At 59.0% G+C, this 14555-nt stretch overlaps 1 protein-coding gene across 2 annotated transcripts in view; it reads right to left on the minus strand.

Moving 5' to 3' along the window:
* The window catches only part of PLEKHO2 (pleckstrin homology domain containing O2), a 31206-nt gene extending 23051 nt beyond the window's left edge, over positions 1–8155 (minus strand). The window contains exons 1-2 of one of the 2 annotated variants that reach the window (XM_067305527.1): positions 8072–8155; positions 2655–2807 (exon numbers count right to left, since the gene is read on the minus strand). In XM_067305527.1, coding sequence (XP_067161628.1) covers positions 2655–2807; positions 8072–8080 — 162 coding nt within the window. In that variant the 5' untranslated portion in view covers positions 8081–8155. Of the gene's footprint in view, positions 1–2484; positions 2808–8071 lie in introns of those variants that run through there. The other variant, XM_067305526.1, reaches the window with a different exon arrangement.
* Between the last annotated feature and the right edge of the window lie 6400 nt (positions 8156–14555).

The following is a 14555-nucleotide window of genomic DNA, read 5'->3' on the forward strand; positions in this document are numbered from 1 at the left end:
AAGCATGACAAGTGTGCCTGCACACGAAACATCTCTAAAGGCAATATTAACACCTCTTCATGAAGGGCTCATCTGCATGAGGGACTGATAAAAGGACAACGTGTCCAAGTCACTAGCTCAGTTCCTGGAAATTTGATGGGCTCAGTCCAGTTGTAATACTCAGCCTGTAAACCTGCCCTTGCACATGGAGGCTGACCACCCATTTAACCCCGTTAGGTCTGGCTTAGGGTACATGCAGAAGGATGCTCGTATTTCTGTTGCCCAGTGCTTTCTCTCCTTTCTTCTTCTAGGGCTGTTAACCTCCAATTCAGCAAGCACTGAACAATGGCATCTAAAAATGTTTCAGCCTGATGACAGTCCGGGGAGCTGCACCTGTCTCCATGGTCACAAAGAGCAATAGAGGTATGTGAAGAAGAAGGTCCAGTGATAGAAATGGCAGTCTGACGTCCAGAAGTAAAGCCACTGTGCCAGACTGCACCACAGACTCTCCTTTGACATTGGGCAAGTCACTTCTCTCAAAGACTTAGTTTCCCAATTGTGAAACAGGCAGCAACTCTGCCTTAACTCACATGTTACTCGAAGATAAATATAGTAATAAACATGAACTGCTTCACTTCTGTGGTAATGGGATCCCTCCTGAGTACAGAAAATTGCCATTTCCTTCAGTTTTCCTGCAGTAAGTCTACACAATCACATGCTATCCTATTGTGCTACCAGATAATTCTGTAGCAATTTCCTTTCCTAAGATATTTGACTTCACTGTAAGCCAGTGTAATAGCCTATAGATATTAACATGATCCCTTATTTACAATAATGGAACCTTGTAGCTATGCTAGCTTACAGATGCAATTTATTACAGGATGTTACCACAATCCGCAGGCTACGAGAAAACATTATGCCTCGTTGTTACAAATGCCATTTTCCTTGTTGAGATAATAAAATAACCCTTTAAGTGATTGGGATTTTTCCTTCTTCTGAATGTCTGTGAAGATTAATATTACTTTAAAAGCCACCTTTCCCCTTGTGGTAATGAGAACCTCCATATATCTTGTTTTTAAAGGCATGCCCTTAAAAAAACCTATGTCCTGCTTACAGATTTGAATCTGTGAGCTTGTGGAGCTTCAGGTGGTCCACAAGTGTCCAGGGCACTTGAAAGCAATCTGCAGAGAGTCAAGAGTTTGCAAGAGCAGGCTGTATCTCTCTGCTCTGGAAACCCCCCACCACTTTGCCTGTCTTCCAAGCTACCATAATCACCTGACTCTGACTTGTCATTTCATTATTCCTGCACTCTTCATGACATTTCAAAACCAAGAACTAACTCCTCCGGAAAGGTTTGGGATTTGGAGAGAGCGCGAGGGCTCAGTGTATGGGAGGAGGAAATACTGTTTAACCTACATTGTTTATAACAAATCTTCTATATTAGGCAATGAAATGTTTTTTTAAAAAAGAGAACCAAACTCATTTGTCAGTCCTGTTGTTCCTGAAATCATCATAGCAATGCAACTGCTGAAATATTTCCCCATTCTTGTTCCCTTGACACATAGCATAGAAACTTTACATGATTTTGTTTCTGTATCATCCCGATACCCACGAATGACCCAGATCCCCTTGCGTTAAACACCACACAGGCCCACGGTCCCTGTGCAGATGTACAGTGAGAAGCGCTGCCTCATCCTGACACTTCTCCTAACGCACGCCCGTCCTTCAGCCCAGAGGTTCCTTCTAGCTACCGTGTACCAGCAGGGCTTAGGCATACCTGCGCCTATCTCAAATCCCTCTTGGTTGCAGCCTGTGCGGTTTGCACTGTAATTGCTTCCTTCAAGGGCCTCTGGGACTGACTCCGCTCTTGCAGAAGCCGCATTTGACCCTGGGACTGAGAGGCGGCCTCAAGAAGTACTCACCGTCGCAAACAGTCTCGCTGCAGCCACGCAGGACTGGCCCTGCGCTTTTCATTCTTCTTACTTGAAGACACGAGACAGATTTGGCTTGGCTCTATTTCTCATTTGATTGAAAACAGCTCTAAATGAGGCTGTGAACTTAAGGCATGCAATTTATCCAGGGAAGTCAAGGACAAGGCTCCCAGGGGTCCTTTGCTCAGTACTGGCTTGCTCAAGCGAGGGGAAGAGACAAGCCAAATCCAAACTCTGTCCCCATTTAAGGAGGACAGCAAGCACTCACAGCCCCACCCCGCGCCCATCAATGGGTAAATGAAACCCTGAAAAGTCTGGCTAGCAGCAGTTCGAGCTACTTGAGGGGTGCCAAACAGCTGCAAGGTTGTCTGTCGGACACTCCGGCAGCAGGTGGGCAGTCAGTCTGTTACAATGCAGTTTTATCCTTTAAACGCCAAAAACTAATAGCACATATCCTGCTTCCTCCCAAAGTTTTACTCTGTTGCTTTCTCGCAGGACGTCCTGCCCCCGTTTTTTTTGGCAATGGCACTGTCAAAATATTTACTGGCTAAAATATTTATGATATATAATATACTCTAAAAGGCAGCAGCTGTCTCCTCTTCATAGCATTTAACCTTCCTGGAGATATCTGGAGAAGCCCACTTGAAAGGAATGGGCTGAAGGGAAGAGTGAAAAACCCAGGAATGTGTGTTGCCAAGGCCTGATCCTGCTTCTTTTTCGAGGACATGATAGCTGTGACCATACCTCATCTTCGTAGACCACTAGCTGTGTTTTGCGTAGCTGGATGTAACGATCCTTCCACAGTCCCAAGAGTCCCCCACTGCTTTTCTTAATCCAGCCAAATTTCTCTGCGGTTGGAGCAGATTTTGGTTTCTCTGCGACGTCCTCCTTTGTATCCTGCAAGGAGACCAGGAAAAGCAGAAGGGAGAAGGAATTATGTTAAAAGCACTTTCCATCCAGTTAGTGAAGGTCTTTAGGAAGCCTCCCCAGGGAAGAAGTTAGCGCCCACCATGCACAGTCCCTCCCCATGCTGACCAGATCACCAGGGGAAAAACGTGAGACCAGACTGCCATTTTCCAGGGAAAACTTCCGCAAGGAAGAGGAAAACTCAGCCGCGTCCCTCTCCAGAGCCAAACCTTTGGGACAGGATTGGGGAATGGGCACGGACCCTGGCTGACCCGAGTGGACTCAGGATGGCAGCAAGTCCACCCTGCTCCGTTGCTCCCTGTGGGTCTCTGCTCCTCTCTCCGTGAAGGTACTCAAGGGCTCCTGGAAGACTAGCACCCTCCTCTCAGCTTTGCTCCTCAAAGTCTTTGACAAACCCTGAGTCTCCAAGGGGACGGATCTGGCTACCACTGGAGTCATATTTTGGCCTATGGTCACTTCTGCAAGCTCCTCTAGGCCTCGCTTTGCACCCAGAGCTCAGCCGCTCCTGCCCTGCCCGTGCACAAACACTGCAGCCTGCGCTGTCCGCGCACACACAACTGCTTTGCTCTTCTCCTGTCTTCGGTTATCAAAGCACTGCAAGACTCTCACAGCCAACACAGGTTTGCCCCAAACCCGTTGCCCTGGGCAGCTGTACAGTGCGAGGGTCAGCATTTTGAGCCTGCTGGCTTTCCAGGCCTGATTAAAACGGGAGAGTATAACTTTCCTGCTTTAAAAAATCATCAGAACTATCCAGTGTCAATAGTCTCTCCTAATGGAAAAAGGAAACCCAAGACGGGGTGGCGGGGCCGGCAGCCCTGTGAGCTGACTGACTTCACCAGCAGGCTCAGTTAAATACGCAAGGTTTCCTCCCCTCTGGTGCACTGGAAGAAGCCTTGGCCAAAGCGGGGTCCCCTGATCGCCTCCCTCCGAGCGCCCCGCTGCCGGCGCGCCGGCCCCGCGTAAGCCTCTCTCCCGGGACCGCGCGGGGGGGAATCCCTCGCTGCCTCCAGCTCAGCCAAACCCCCCCACAAAAACACCTCGCCAAACTTGTGACTCTTAAGAGGAGGCCGACCCCAAATCCTCCAGCGCCTTGCAGGGAGCCGCACCGTTATCCCAGGCTTGGCTTCTTCCGCGTCCCCTTGGGACACGGCGCTTCTGTGTGTCTGCAATAGCAGTAACCCCGCTGCAGAAACTCAGCGCGTCACCCCCAAGCGAGGACGCGCGACAAAGGCCGGACCCGGCCACCCCCAAACGGTCCTTGCTAGCTGCTGGATGCAACCTTTCCTCGCAGGAAAAAAAACAAACAGCCCGAGCCGGAGTGGCTGTGGCTCACGGCATGTTTCTTAGTGGAGGGAAAACCAATGCGCAGCAAAAGGAGTCGACGCTGGACACTCCCATGGCCAGAAGGGAGCAGGGATGGAGCGAGTGTGAACGGACGAGTGCCAGAAGCTCAGCACCAGCTCTCTGGCAGGGGAAAGCCTTGCTAACACATTTGCTTTCGTGCGCCAGCCTCCTAACGAACACGCCCTTGGACAGCAGCTGCCATTTGGGTGAGCTGTTACTCTGACGGGGGAATTTGCACCAGAGAGGAAAACAGATTAAATGCACTGCGTACAGGCGCTTATTCCACTCTCCCGTAAGGTTCTCAAAGGCTTGACTTTTGCAGGTAGGACCAGGTGCAGACTGAGAAGAAGAAATGCAGGCAATTGCGTGTTACCTCGCGTAAGTCACAGGGAAATCTGCTTGGCGTGCTTTGTAGAAGTTGCTTCGGTTGCACTGAGTTGGGTTTGAAAAGGCCACAATACAGGATGACAAAACATGAAAAAGTTTTCCGGGAAATGAGGGCTACTGTACTTTTTTTAAGCTCAACTTTTTAGGTTGCCAGGAAGTTGAATTCAGTTGTGATCTGCTACTTCAGCAAACATCAATTGCTGCACAAATATAGACCTGTTGATTTCCTGATTGAGGGCCCTTTTGATGTCATTTTTAGATAACTGGGCACTGACTTTAATCTCACTCTGAGCAGTTTTGCATGGCTGTAGCTGTACGAAGGGTTTAGTACAGTGACTCTAGACCAACAGCTGCCAAGCCCTCTGGTACTCCCCAGTGCTTTTACTGCTTAGGGGTTTGGTTTTGGTTTTTTTTTCGCTTTGCAGATGTATTTTTACTGTTCTTTTTCCTCACCTAGCAGATGGCAGAAAGGCTATCAGAAAACACACAGCAAATGTCTATCTGTGACCTGTTACTTTGCCCCGCAGAGTGAAAACTACCTCATCTGCTGTGGTTTTAAAATACAAGTACTCACTGCAAAGATGCAGCAGTTCACTTCTTCAGAACCGACCTGCCCTATCAACCGTTTTTGTTGGAGTTATTCTTGCGCCTGCACTGCTGCTGGGAGAGGCAGAGCTGCAAAGCGACACCAGGGCTCGTCGGACAGCCCGGGCTCGTGTGAGGCTCCCGCTGCCTTCGCCCGCTCGCTCGAATGTTTCGGGCTCGGAGGCAGCAGCTCTTCTCCGAAACATCGCAGGACTTCCTGCTCCGGGTGAAACGGTCTCGGCTGGTGCTGGGAGCCAGCAGGCAGGAGGAAACTGCCTGGTTCCCCCTCCCAGCCCGCCCGTGCTGCCATCCCGGGGCTTTGCGGGAGCATCCGCAGAGGGGCTGAGCGGGAATCGCAAGGCCCCGTCTTCCCCCGCCGAGCGGCCCTGGGCAGCCGAAGCACACAGCTCCCCCCCTTCGAGAGAGACTCCCCAGGCCAAATATCGGCAGGAAAAGGATGTAAAACCTGCCGCCGCGCTGATGGTGCTGCTACGTTCGTGCAGGGTGTCTGCGGGGACGGGGACACTCACGCACGGCCACCGCGGGCCTTTCCGCCCAGCCCTGCCGTTGCCTGCCTCACCGCGAGCTCTTTGCAGCCTCCCGGGCGAGGGAAGGGAAGATGAGATGGAGACTGCTGGTCTCAGCAGATGAGAGCAGCCCTGAGCAAGGCGCTCTGCCCCCCGCACTGCGCAGGAGTCGCCTGAGCCTGGAGTCCGCCGCTACAGGATGAATTTACAAGGCTCAGTGCTGCGCTCGCCGGGTGCCAGGGGACTGTCGAAGGGCCCGAGCCGGGCTTGTGGATTAGCCGCTTCCATGGGGCACGCGCAGAGGCCACCGCGAGACGTGGGCACAGCTGCTCTAATCCCTGGCCCACAGGTTAAAGGCATTAAAAAAAAAAAATTGTGACGCAACATGAATGTTTGTTCCTGCAAAAAGCAAGAAGAGCCTTAGAAAATGTGTCTGACATTTTTGTGGATTATCTTTATGGCCTGCTCGTGCCACCCCCGCGATGGCAATACAGTATATTAGCAAGGGAGGTTTGCCAGCGAAGGGCACCGGGAGACCAGGGCCTGGTGTCCGCTCTGTGCTCGCAGCCTCCGATTCCATGACTAAAATTGCAGCATGGCACAAAGAGATGATTTGCTGTTGTTAATTGGGCTTTAGGTAGGTATTCCTTCTGCTGGAGGCGAGATGCACTCAGATACCCTTTCGAGGATGTTCTTGGCTCGACTTGCTCCTGACACTGGTGTAAATCCATGAGAATAAAGCCACTGTCATCAGCCAGGTGAGCCAGCGTAAATGAGGGAAGAACTGAGTTATTCTGTCATTGGCTGAAGCCAGAGGCGTCCGTCTCCAAAACAATCCATGCAAGTCAGTTCTGCAATTTAATCATGGTGACATTAGAAGTGAAACACGAGTTTCACTCTTACAGCCTGGTTTACATTTACATTTTAAGTGCAGCGGGGATGTAAAATGAGAGGGTATGTGATTTATTTTTATTTAACAGTTAGGGCCGTTACTTCTACTGTCCCTTGTCCTCCTTTTGCTGTATTTTAAGGGCCCACAAAACCACATACTTTTCATGTCTTCTAATAAAAAACACACACACACACACACAAAAACCCAGCTGAAACACAGTGGTGTTTTTACAAGTTACATGTACTGCACTGAAGTGTCGAATGCAGTTACAGTAACTTCATTTAAAACAAGTGACTAGTGGAACTAGTTTAGCACATAACCATCGATAGCAAGTGTCCTAGGGGGCAACCGGCCTTTCCAGACCTCTGCTCTTTCTCTGCCTTTCTCCATACGCTATTTCAAGCCTGTGCGTTATCACTTCCACTGCTCTCTGCCCTGCAGCGGCAAAGCATTTCACCGGCCACGAAACGCGCAGATCCACGTGAAGCTCGCGAAACCGCATCTGCTGCCCCTCTTGAGAGCGGTCACCGGCGGATTAATTTCTCGTTAACGGAGAGCGAGCGGCTCGGCGAGCCGCGGTGCCCGGGACGCAGCGGGGCGCTCGGCAGGCCCGGGGGGCTGCGCTGCGGGCCGGCTCCAAGCCCCTGGGGCCGAGAGGGAGGACGCCAGCTGGAAGCCGTTTCTGTGATGTGGATTAATTTCATGGATGCCGGCGGATAATAACAACTTTCAGTCGCTACCAACTTGGGCTGCCTTGCAGCCTCCCGACTGTCATTGCCTGTTTGACAAAAGCCCTCATTCTCGCCGCACAGTTTTGGGAGCTGAAGGAAGGGGAGGGGGGGAGAGGCAAGCCGCAGCCGCCGGACGCGTTGCCCGAGCCCGAAGTCCGCAGGCGCTCTGCCATCTCGGAGCTTGCGTTGGGCACGAGCAGCCAAACCTCAGCGGAGGAGAGGAAGAAGAAATCGTTACGTGGCCAGATGACCGGAGAAGAAAAGGGCCTGTTCAACTTGCTACCAAATTTGTGGCATTTCCACCGGGCCGCAGAGCGATGCACTATCGGGGCGCGCTCGCCCGTGCGCGGAAACCTTCCCGGCGAGGGGAAGCGCGGCCGCCGCTCTCGCAGGGCAAAGCCCGGCCCCGGGCGGGGGGCAGCGACTCCGCCAAGCTCGGTGCCGCCGCCCGGACGAGCCGCAGCCGCAGAGCGGCCCCGCGGCGCCGCCGGGAGCGGGGGAAGCGCCGCGATGCGCCCGGCGGCCCCGCCCGGCCCGGTAGCGAGTTTAAACCCCCGCGGGATGCTCGCTCCGAGCCGCCCGCAGCAGCCCGGCCCGGCACCGGCACCGGCGGAGGGCGGCGGCCGTGGCCTGGGGCGGGTCGTGCCCGCCGGCCCTCAGCCTCAGCCCGCCCCGGGCTCCCGTCCCGTCCCGTCCCGTCCCGTCCCGTCCCGTCCCGACCCGACCCGACCCGTCCCGTCCCGTCCCGTCCCGTCCCGGCGGACTCACTTGCTCCATGGCGGGCCGGGCCGGCCCCCGCCGGGCGCTCCCCGCCGCCGCTCAGGGGCTCCGCCGCCGCCGGCGCGGCTCCGGGCGGCCGGGCATGGCGAGCCGAGACGAGCCGAGCTGGGCCGGGCCGAACCGAGCCGAGCCGAGCCGAGCCGAGCCGAGCCGGGCCGGGCCCCGCGGCTCTCGCCTCCGCACCAACAACTTCGCGGGAGCAGCAGCGCCGGGTTTCCGGCAGCTCCGGCGCTGCGAGCGCGGCGCGGCTCCGAGGAGGCGGGGATGCCCCCTCCTCCGGCCCCGGCCCCGGCCCCGCCGCCCGCCCTGGCCCGGCCCCCGCCTGGCCCGGCCCCGGCCCCGGCCCCGGCCCCGGCCCCGGCCCCGGCCCCGGCCCGGCCCCGCCGCCCCTCTGCGCGCCGGCCGCGCCCCGCCGCCCGCAGCGCCGGGACTGGGGCTGGGGCACGGGAAGGGGGCAGCGCCCCCGGGGTGCGGCGGGGACCCCGCGGTGGGGCAAGGACCCTGGGCTGGGCTGGGGACCCCGCGGTGGGACAAGGACCCTGGTGTGGGACAGGGGCCCCAGGGTGGGACGGGGCTTCCGGAGTGGCACAGTGTCCCCGGGGCTCAGACAGGGGTGCTGGGTGGGACAGTGCCCTTGGGGTAGGACAATGTCCCTCAGGATGGGACAAGCCCCCCAGGATGGCACAGGGTCCCTGGGGTCAGACAGGGTCTCTGGCATCAGACAGGGTCTCCGGGTGTCGGACAGGGTCCCCTGGGTCAGACAGTGTCCCTGGGGGTGGGCCAGGGTCCCTGAGGTCAGCCAGGGTCCCTGGGGGTGGGACAGAGTCCCCGGGGGTCAGGAAGGGTCCCTGGGTTAGGACAGTATCCCTGAGGTCAGGCAGGGTCCCAGGGGTCAGGCAGGGTCCCCAGGGCAGCGGGACGGGGCGCGGGGCGCAGAGCGGTGGGGGGATCCCTCGCAGGCACCACCTTGGCGCTCTGGCCATCGTGACACCCGCGCGCAGCAGAGCCACGGGCCGCTTTCCGGGGGGCTGGGGACAGGGGTCCCCGTGGCCGCGTGGCTCGCAGCGACGACGGTCTCGGGACACCGGGTCTCAGCAGAGGGGCGATGTCTTCTCTTAGCCCAAGAAAAGCGGCTGGGAAAGGGGCGCTGGGGGCAGAACTGGTTAATGCAGCTCGTCGTGCTGCTCGAGCTGTTGTCCTCGTGGTCCTGAGCCTCGCAGACTCGTGCTGCTATTTCAGGCCCGCGGAAGGGCTCGTGCGCCCAACGGCGTGCCTGCTCTCCTCCTGATTATTCCAGGCAGGCTAAAAAAAGATATTACCTCCCTCTGCAAACCTTGCCTCCGTTGTTCTCAGCAGAAGAGAGAAGACGGGTGAGAAGGCAACGAGAAGAAAAGTATCGACACCAGCTACCTCCAGGCTGAATCCTGTCTGCGTGGGTGCTGCCACCGCTCCGAGCGGAAGCAGCAGACTGGCCGCAGCTGCAGCAGGCACCAGCGCACCCGGCCTTCTCGGTGGCGGCGTTACAGGCTGGTAGAAAGCTCATGAGATCTCTGCAGACCTTGGTCTCCCCTCTCCAGTGGGGCCGGTGGCTGCCCGGGGAAGGGCGCTCCGTGGTGGGAGCTGAGCTGGAGAGCAGCCTGCCCGGGTGCGTCCGTACCCAAACCACGAAGCCTCCACGAGCCAACGGGGACGGAGGGGATGGAAAGCGCCTGCGGATCGGCCGGGGTAGGAGCGGGGCCAGCGCGCTCCAGGACTCGCCCTCGGATGATGAAGTTCTCGACAGGTTGCTGGCGACGGTGTTTGCAGGCTGGTCGGTGCCACGCGGCTCTGCTCCGCCGCAAGCACAGCCACTGCCTGCCGGCCCCGGGCATGAGCCCTTGGCTTGTCCTGCTCCTCCCGGGGCGCCAGAACAGCCAGATCGGATCCAGCAGCTCCTGAGGATAACGACACACAGATAGTTATTAGCGGTAATTAGAAAAAACGCGCTGGCGGCATCTTCCCGTCGGCAAAGGGCCGGGGTTGGCAGAGGCTCTCCGAGGTGACACCTTTGCCGTGCAAACACCTTCCGTGGCCTCCCAGCTCCTTCTCCCGCTGCCGATAGCGGCAGTGCGCGAGGGAAGCAGGGATCGAGGTGCAGGCCTCGGCATGGGGAAGCCTGGAGCGCAGCCGGCTGGTTGCGAGCGTTCAAGCGTCTCGCGTTGCTCATCTCTCCCTCACACCAGGCGCCTTGGAAAGACTTGACTGGAAAATTCGGCACCTTGGAAAGGCTTGACCGGAAAATTCGGCATTGCCGCTATAACTTGGAGCTGCCGTGAAGGCCGGGTCAGGACTTCACTGCGTAACATCAGGCGGGTTTAAAAACACGGAGTCATTGCCTTCTCTTCATTTTCCGAATCATCCAAAATCATCAGCCGCCAGAAAACGAATTTTTGAACAAATCCGTGTTTTGGCCAGCGGCCGCGGTGAGGTTCAGCGTTTTCTGTTTCACGGGCAGGGCTCGGCGGGTGAGGGCAACCTCGGACTTTGCAGACGGGCTGCGGTTCCGCCTCTCCCGGAAAACTTCCATCCGTGACGACGTTGCGGACGTTTTTGGCACGGTCAGCGTGCACGCGAGGTCGTGCGCGCACGGCCGGGTTGTCGCGGCTGGGAACCTGGGAAGCGGCAGCCCCCGGCGAGCGGAGGCGCCCGGGAGGGTGGGAACGGGGCGACGGCCGCTCCCAAGGCACTTCCCAAATGCCGGTGGCCCGTGGGCAAAGCTGTCCCGCCAGCAGCAGGGAGCGCCGGGGTGGCCGGCACGTTGCCCTGCCCTCGTTTCCCTGCTGCCAGCGACAAAGAGCCTTCTCCCCGCCTGCCTCCGGAGCGGGATCCTGTTCCTGGGGACCCTGCGCTTTGCCCCCCCGTGTTACCCACTGATAGCACCACTGCCCCAGGGCGCCGCGCGGCCGAGTTCGTTAGCGCCAGCTTCGTAAAGCGCTGCGAGCGGCGGCGGAGGTGCGAAGGCTCGTTGCCGTAATTGCGGCGTCACCTGCTCATCAGCAGGGAGGAGGAGGAGGAGGAGGAGGAGGAGGAGGAGGAAGCGGCGGCGGTGGCGTGCCGGGCCGGGGCGACCAGCTGCCGAAACCCTTGCGACAAAAAATAAAAATGCCCAAAATACCCGCCCCGTCCCGCCGCTTTGGCAGGAAGCGGGGATATAAACAGGCTGCGCCTGCTAGCACGAGCCGGCCAGCGCTTCCGGAGCTCGGCCCCGGCTCCGGCTCCCCGCCCCGGCGAAACCGCATCCCACCTCCGCTCCCGGCGCCCCTCACTTCGCCCTGGCGGCCGGGCCGTGTCTGCTGATGCTCACCCTGTGCGTGGGGCCCCCCAACACTTCCCCGCAGCCGTGGCGTGATTTCAGGGGCCAGTTCCCGCGGCGCCCCGCGGGTAATTCCCGTGCTGGGAGCACTCGGTGCGAGCTGACCGCCAGGACTGCGTGCAGCGAGGTCGCCCATCGCTCGGACGCGCGCGGCGAGCGCAGGGCAGCAGCAGACCGGGTTGCATCAATATTTATGTGCAAATCGACGTCGGGGTTCGTTCTCCTGCCTGATGCTTCCTAGCGCTTCCTTGCTCCTTGCAAACTGGCTGCACGCTTAAAAAATATCATCCTGCTCCAAAGGGGGCCGGTGGGTGATGGAAGAGGTCAAAACCTCTGCGGGGGCCGAGTGGAAACGGTTTGCAAAGGAGGAGAACAGCTCTCCCCCTGCGCGGCGGCGGGCCGGAGCTGCGAGCCCGGGGGGTCACCCGGCCCGGCCCGGGACGCGGTCGGAGCCGCCGCGTGGGGACGGGCGCCGCTCGGCGCGGGCTGCACGTGCTGCCGCGTGGGGTCGCCTGGCGGTGCTCTATTTGCTGAGATTTTCGGTCCAAAACAAAAAATCCCCTCTGCAAGCGTGCGCTGCTTGGGTTTGCACCAAGAAGGCCGGCGGAGGAGCCGCCCGCTCGCTATTAATACATGGAAGGGGGAGCGCCGGGAAGGGAGACGAGCTATTCCAGCCGAAAGACAATGTTGGCACCGGAATAAATGAGGCTAAAACTGGACAGGAATAAATTTAGCCTGCGAGTTGGAAGAAGAAGGGCCCCGATGCTCCGCCGGCACCACCCGGCTTCTCCGCAAGCGCGGCGGGGAGAGGAAGCGCGAGGCCGGGCCGCGGGAAGGGGGAGGGGAAGGGGAAGGGGATGGAGAAGGGGAAGGGGAAGGGGAAGGGGAAGGGGAAGGAGATGGGGAAGGGGATGGAGAAGGGGAAGGGGAAGGGGAAGAGGAAGGGGAAGGGGAAGGAGATGGGGAAGGGGAAGGGGAAGGAGATGGGGAAGGGGAAGGGGAAGAGGAAGGGGAAGGGGAAGGAGATGGGGAAGGGGAAGGGGAAGGGGATGGGGAAGGGGAAGGGGAAGGGGAAGGGGAAGGGGAAGGGGAAGGGGCGCCCGCTCCACGGAGCGGAGCCTTGGCAGCTCCAGCAGCCGTTGCGGTGGAGCTCGGCTGGGCCATGGAGCCGCCAGCTCCTGGCGGGCAGCAGGGAACGGGTTGATGCAGCTCCGCGAGGGAGCGACAGCAGCAGCGCTAGCGAGGTCCCGTCGGCTTCCTCCAGCCACGTACGGAGCACCTGAAAGCTGGCACGGCCCGAACATGGTTTCTGCAATATTGAGCATCAAGGGAAAAGCGTGAGAAAAGTCCCTCCGGCTCCAGCAGCGCTTTGCCGCCCGCGGCCGCCCGCCGCCCTCCCGCCTCGGCTTCAGCGCTAGCTCCAAAATAGCAGAGGAAGCGACGGCGCTGCAGTTCGAAAATGCCGGCGGCTGCGGTCGAGGTCGGGCCTCGCTCTGGGGCTGCCTGCGAGCCGCGCGTCGGCATCCAGCCCGTGGTTTCGGGCCGTTAATTTTAGATGGCACGGGGAGGTTGCGCGGCGTGCCGGCTCCGCGGAGGAGCCTTCGGCGCACGCACCTAGCTGGAAAACCGCTTTCGATTCGGATCAAACTGGGCCAATGGGAACAAAGTCCCCCGAGTTCTCCCTTTTTTAGAGCAGCCCAGACTGGTTGGTTTGGTGAGAAACGCAAAGTTTGCGTTTGCAGATTAACTCACCCCTTTCTAAAGCTTTAAAATCGCCCCTGTCGTTTCCATCTGAAAAGTTAAACGCCACCTTCCCCCAAAAAGCTCCGGAACACCGGCGGGGCCTTTCTGCGGCGCTTCATTGCGGCTCCACCCCAACGAGCGTTTAGATACTTGCAAGTATCTTTTCCTTTTTCATCGGAAAACGCCTCGTGTCCGACAAGCCGGCGGCAATCACTGCCGTGCCGGCGCACGGCCGCCGTCCAAGGCAGAGCTCTGAGAACCCATTTTACAGATGGGCAAGCTGAGGCCGGGGGGTGATGAGAGCCTTTCCTGGAGGTGCGGCGGAGCACGGGCTCCCCAGCGGTGCTGCTACGGCGGCAAGCGCGCGTTGGGCTTTCACGCAGGCGGGGATTGCTCCGGCTTTGGTAGCCGCTTGAGAAGCAGGCTGGGATGAAGCGGATTAAGGAGGGATTTGCAACAAGTGCTGGAAAATCAACTCTTCCGCGGGCAGGGCTTATCTCGTTAGCCCGCCGTACCCGCAGGTGCGTTTTAAAGGTGTTGCACGTGACTCCCGCCAACGGCTGCCGGGCGCGAAACAAAACCCCGTCCCTGCCACGAGGGTTTTCCTTCCGCTCGCGTCCTCGCGCAGGCAGCCGGGGGCTCCCGGGGGCGAGCCGTGGGGAGCGTTCCCACGCGTTCCCACGCGTTCCCAGCCGCGGGCGCGGGGAGCCTTCCCGCGTGCTCTGCTTCGGCGGCGGGGCGCCGCTCCGGCCGCTTGCCGCGGGAAGGCTTGGATGTTCCCGCGCGCTTGCTGTGGGCTGCCGGCTTTGCCCATTAGTTTCTGCTCCGCGAGCGATCGGGCTGTTGGGTTTTTCCCCGCTTTCGGGTGATGTATGTGCATTTACCGTCCTCGGGCGATACGGGCTTGGCTCGTTAAGTCAAGTGACATTTGCAAATGCCATTTTGCCGCCCGTACCGGGCTCTCTGGCTATTAAGGAGCATTTTCCCTCGCTGCGTTGTTTCCAGGAGCAGCTCAGACGCGCGTCCCCCCCCCGGCGTGCCGGACCAGCTTCGTTAGTGGTCGCGTTCTGATTGATGCGCAGGGAAATCTGGCGGCGCCTGGGGTTTGCAAAGCATCCACCGCCCTTGACACCCGCAACGAAGCTCTTCGGCTCTGTTTGCCTCCCCCTGGGGAAGCAGGATCGAAGCCAGACAACTTGCATTTCTCCCGGGCGGCACCGCGGGCCCGGAGGTCCCCGGGGAGCCGGGGCTGGGTGCAGGGATGGGACTTTCCGGCAACGGCACCTTCGCAAGAGCGTTGTCGCAGCAAACGGATGCTGCGGGCTGCATCCCGCGCGCCTTCCCTCCCGCGCGCTTCTCCTTCAGCCCCTCGCAGCT

The sequence above is a fragment of the Apteryx mantelli genome, chromosome 15 (genome assembly GCF_036417845.1).
Source record: "Apteryx mantelli isolate bAptMan1 chromosome 15, bAptMan1.hap1, whole genome shotgun sequence".
In the NCBI taxonomy this organism is placed as follows: domain Eukaryota; kingdom Metazoa; phylum Chordata; class Aves; order Apterygiformes; family Apterygidae; genus Apteryx; species Apteryx mantelli.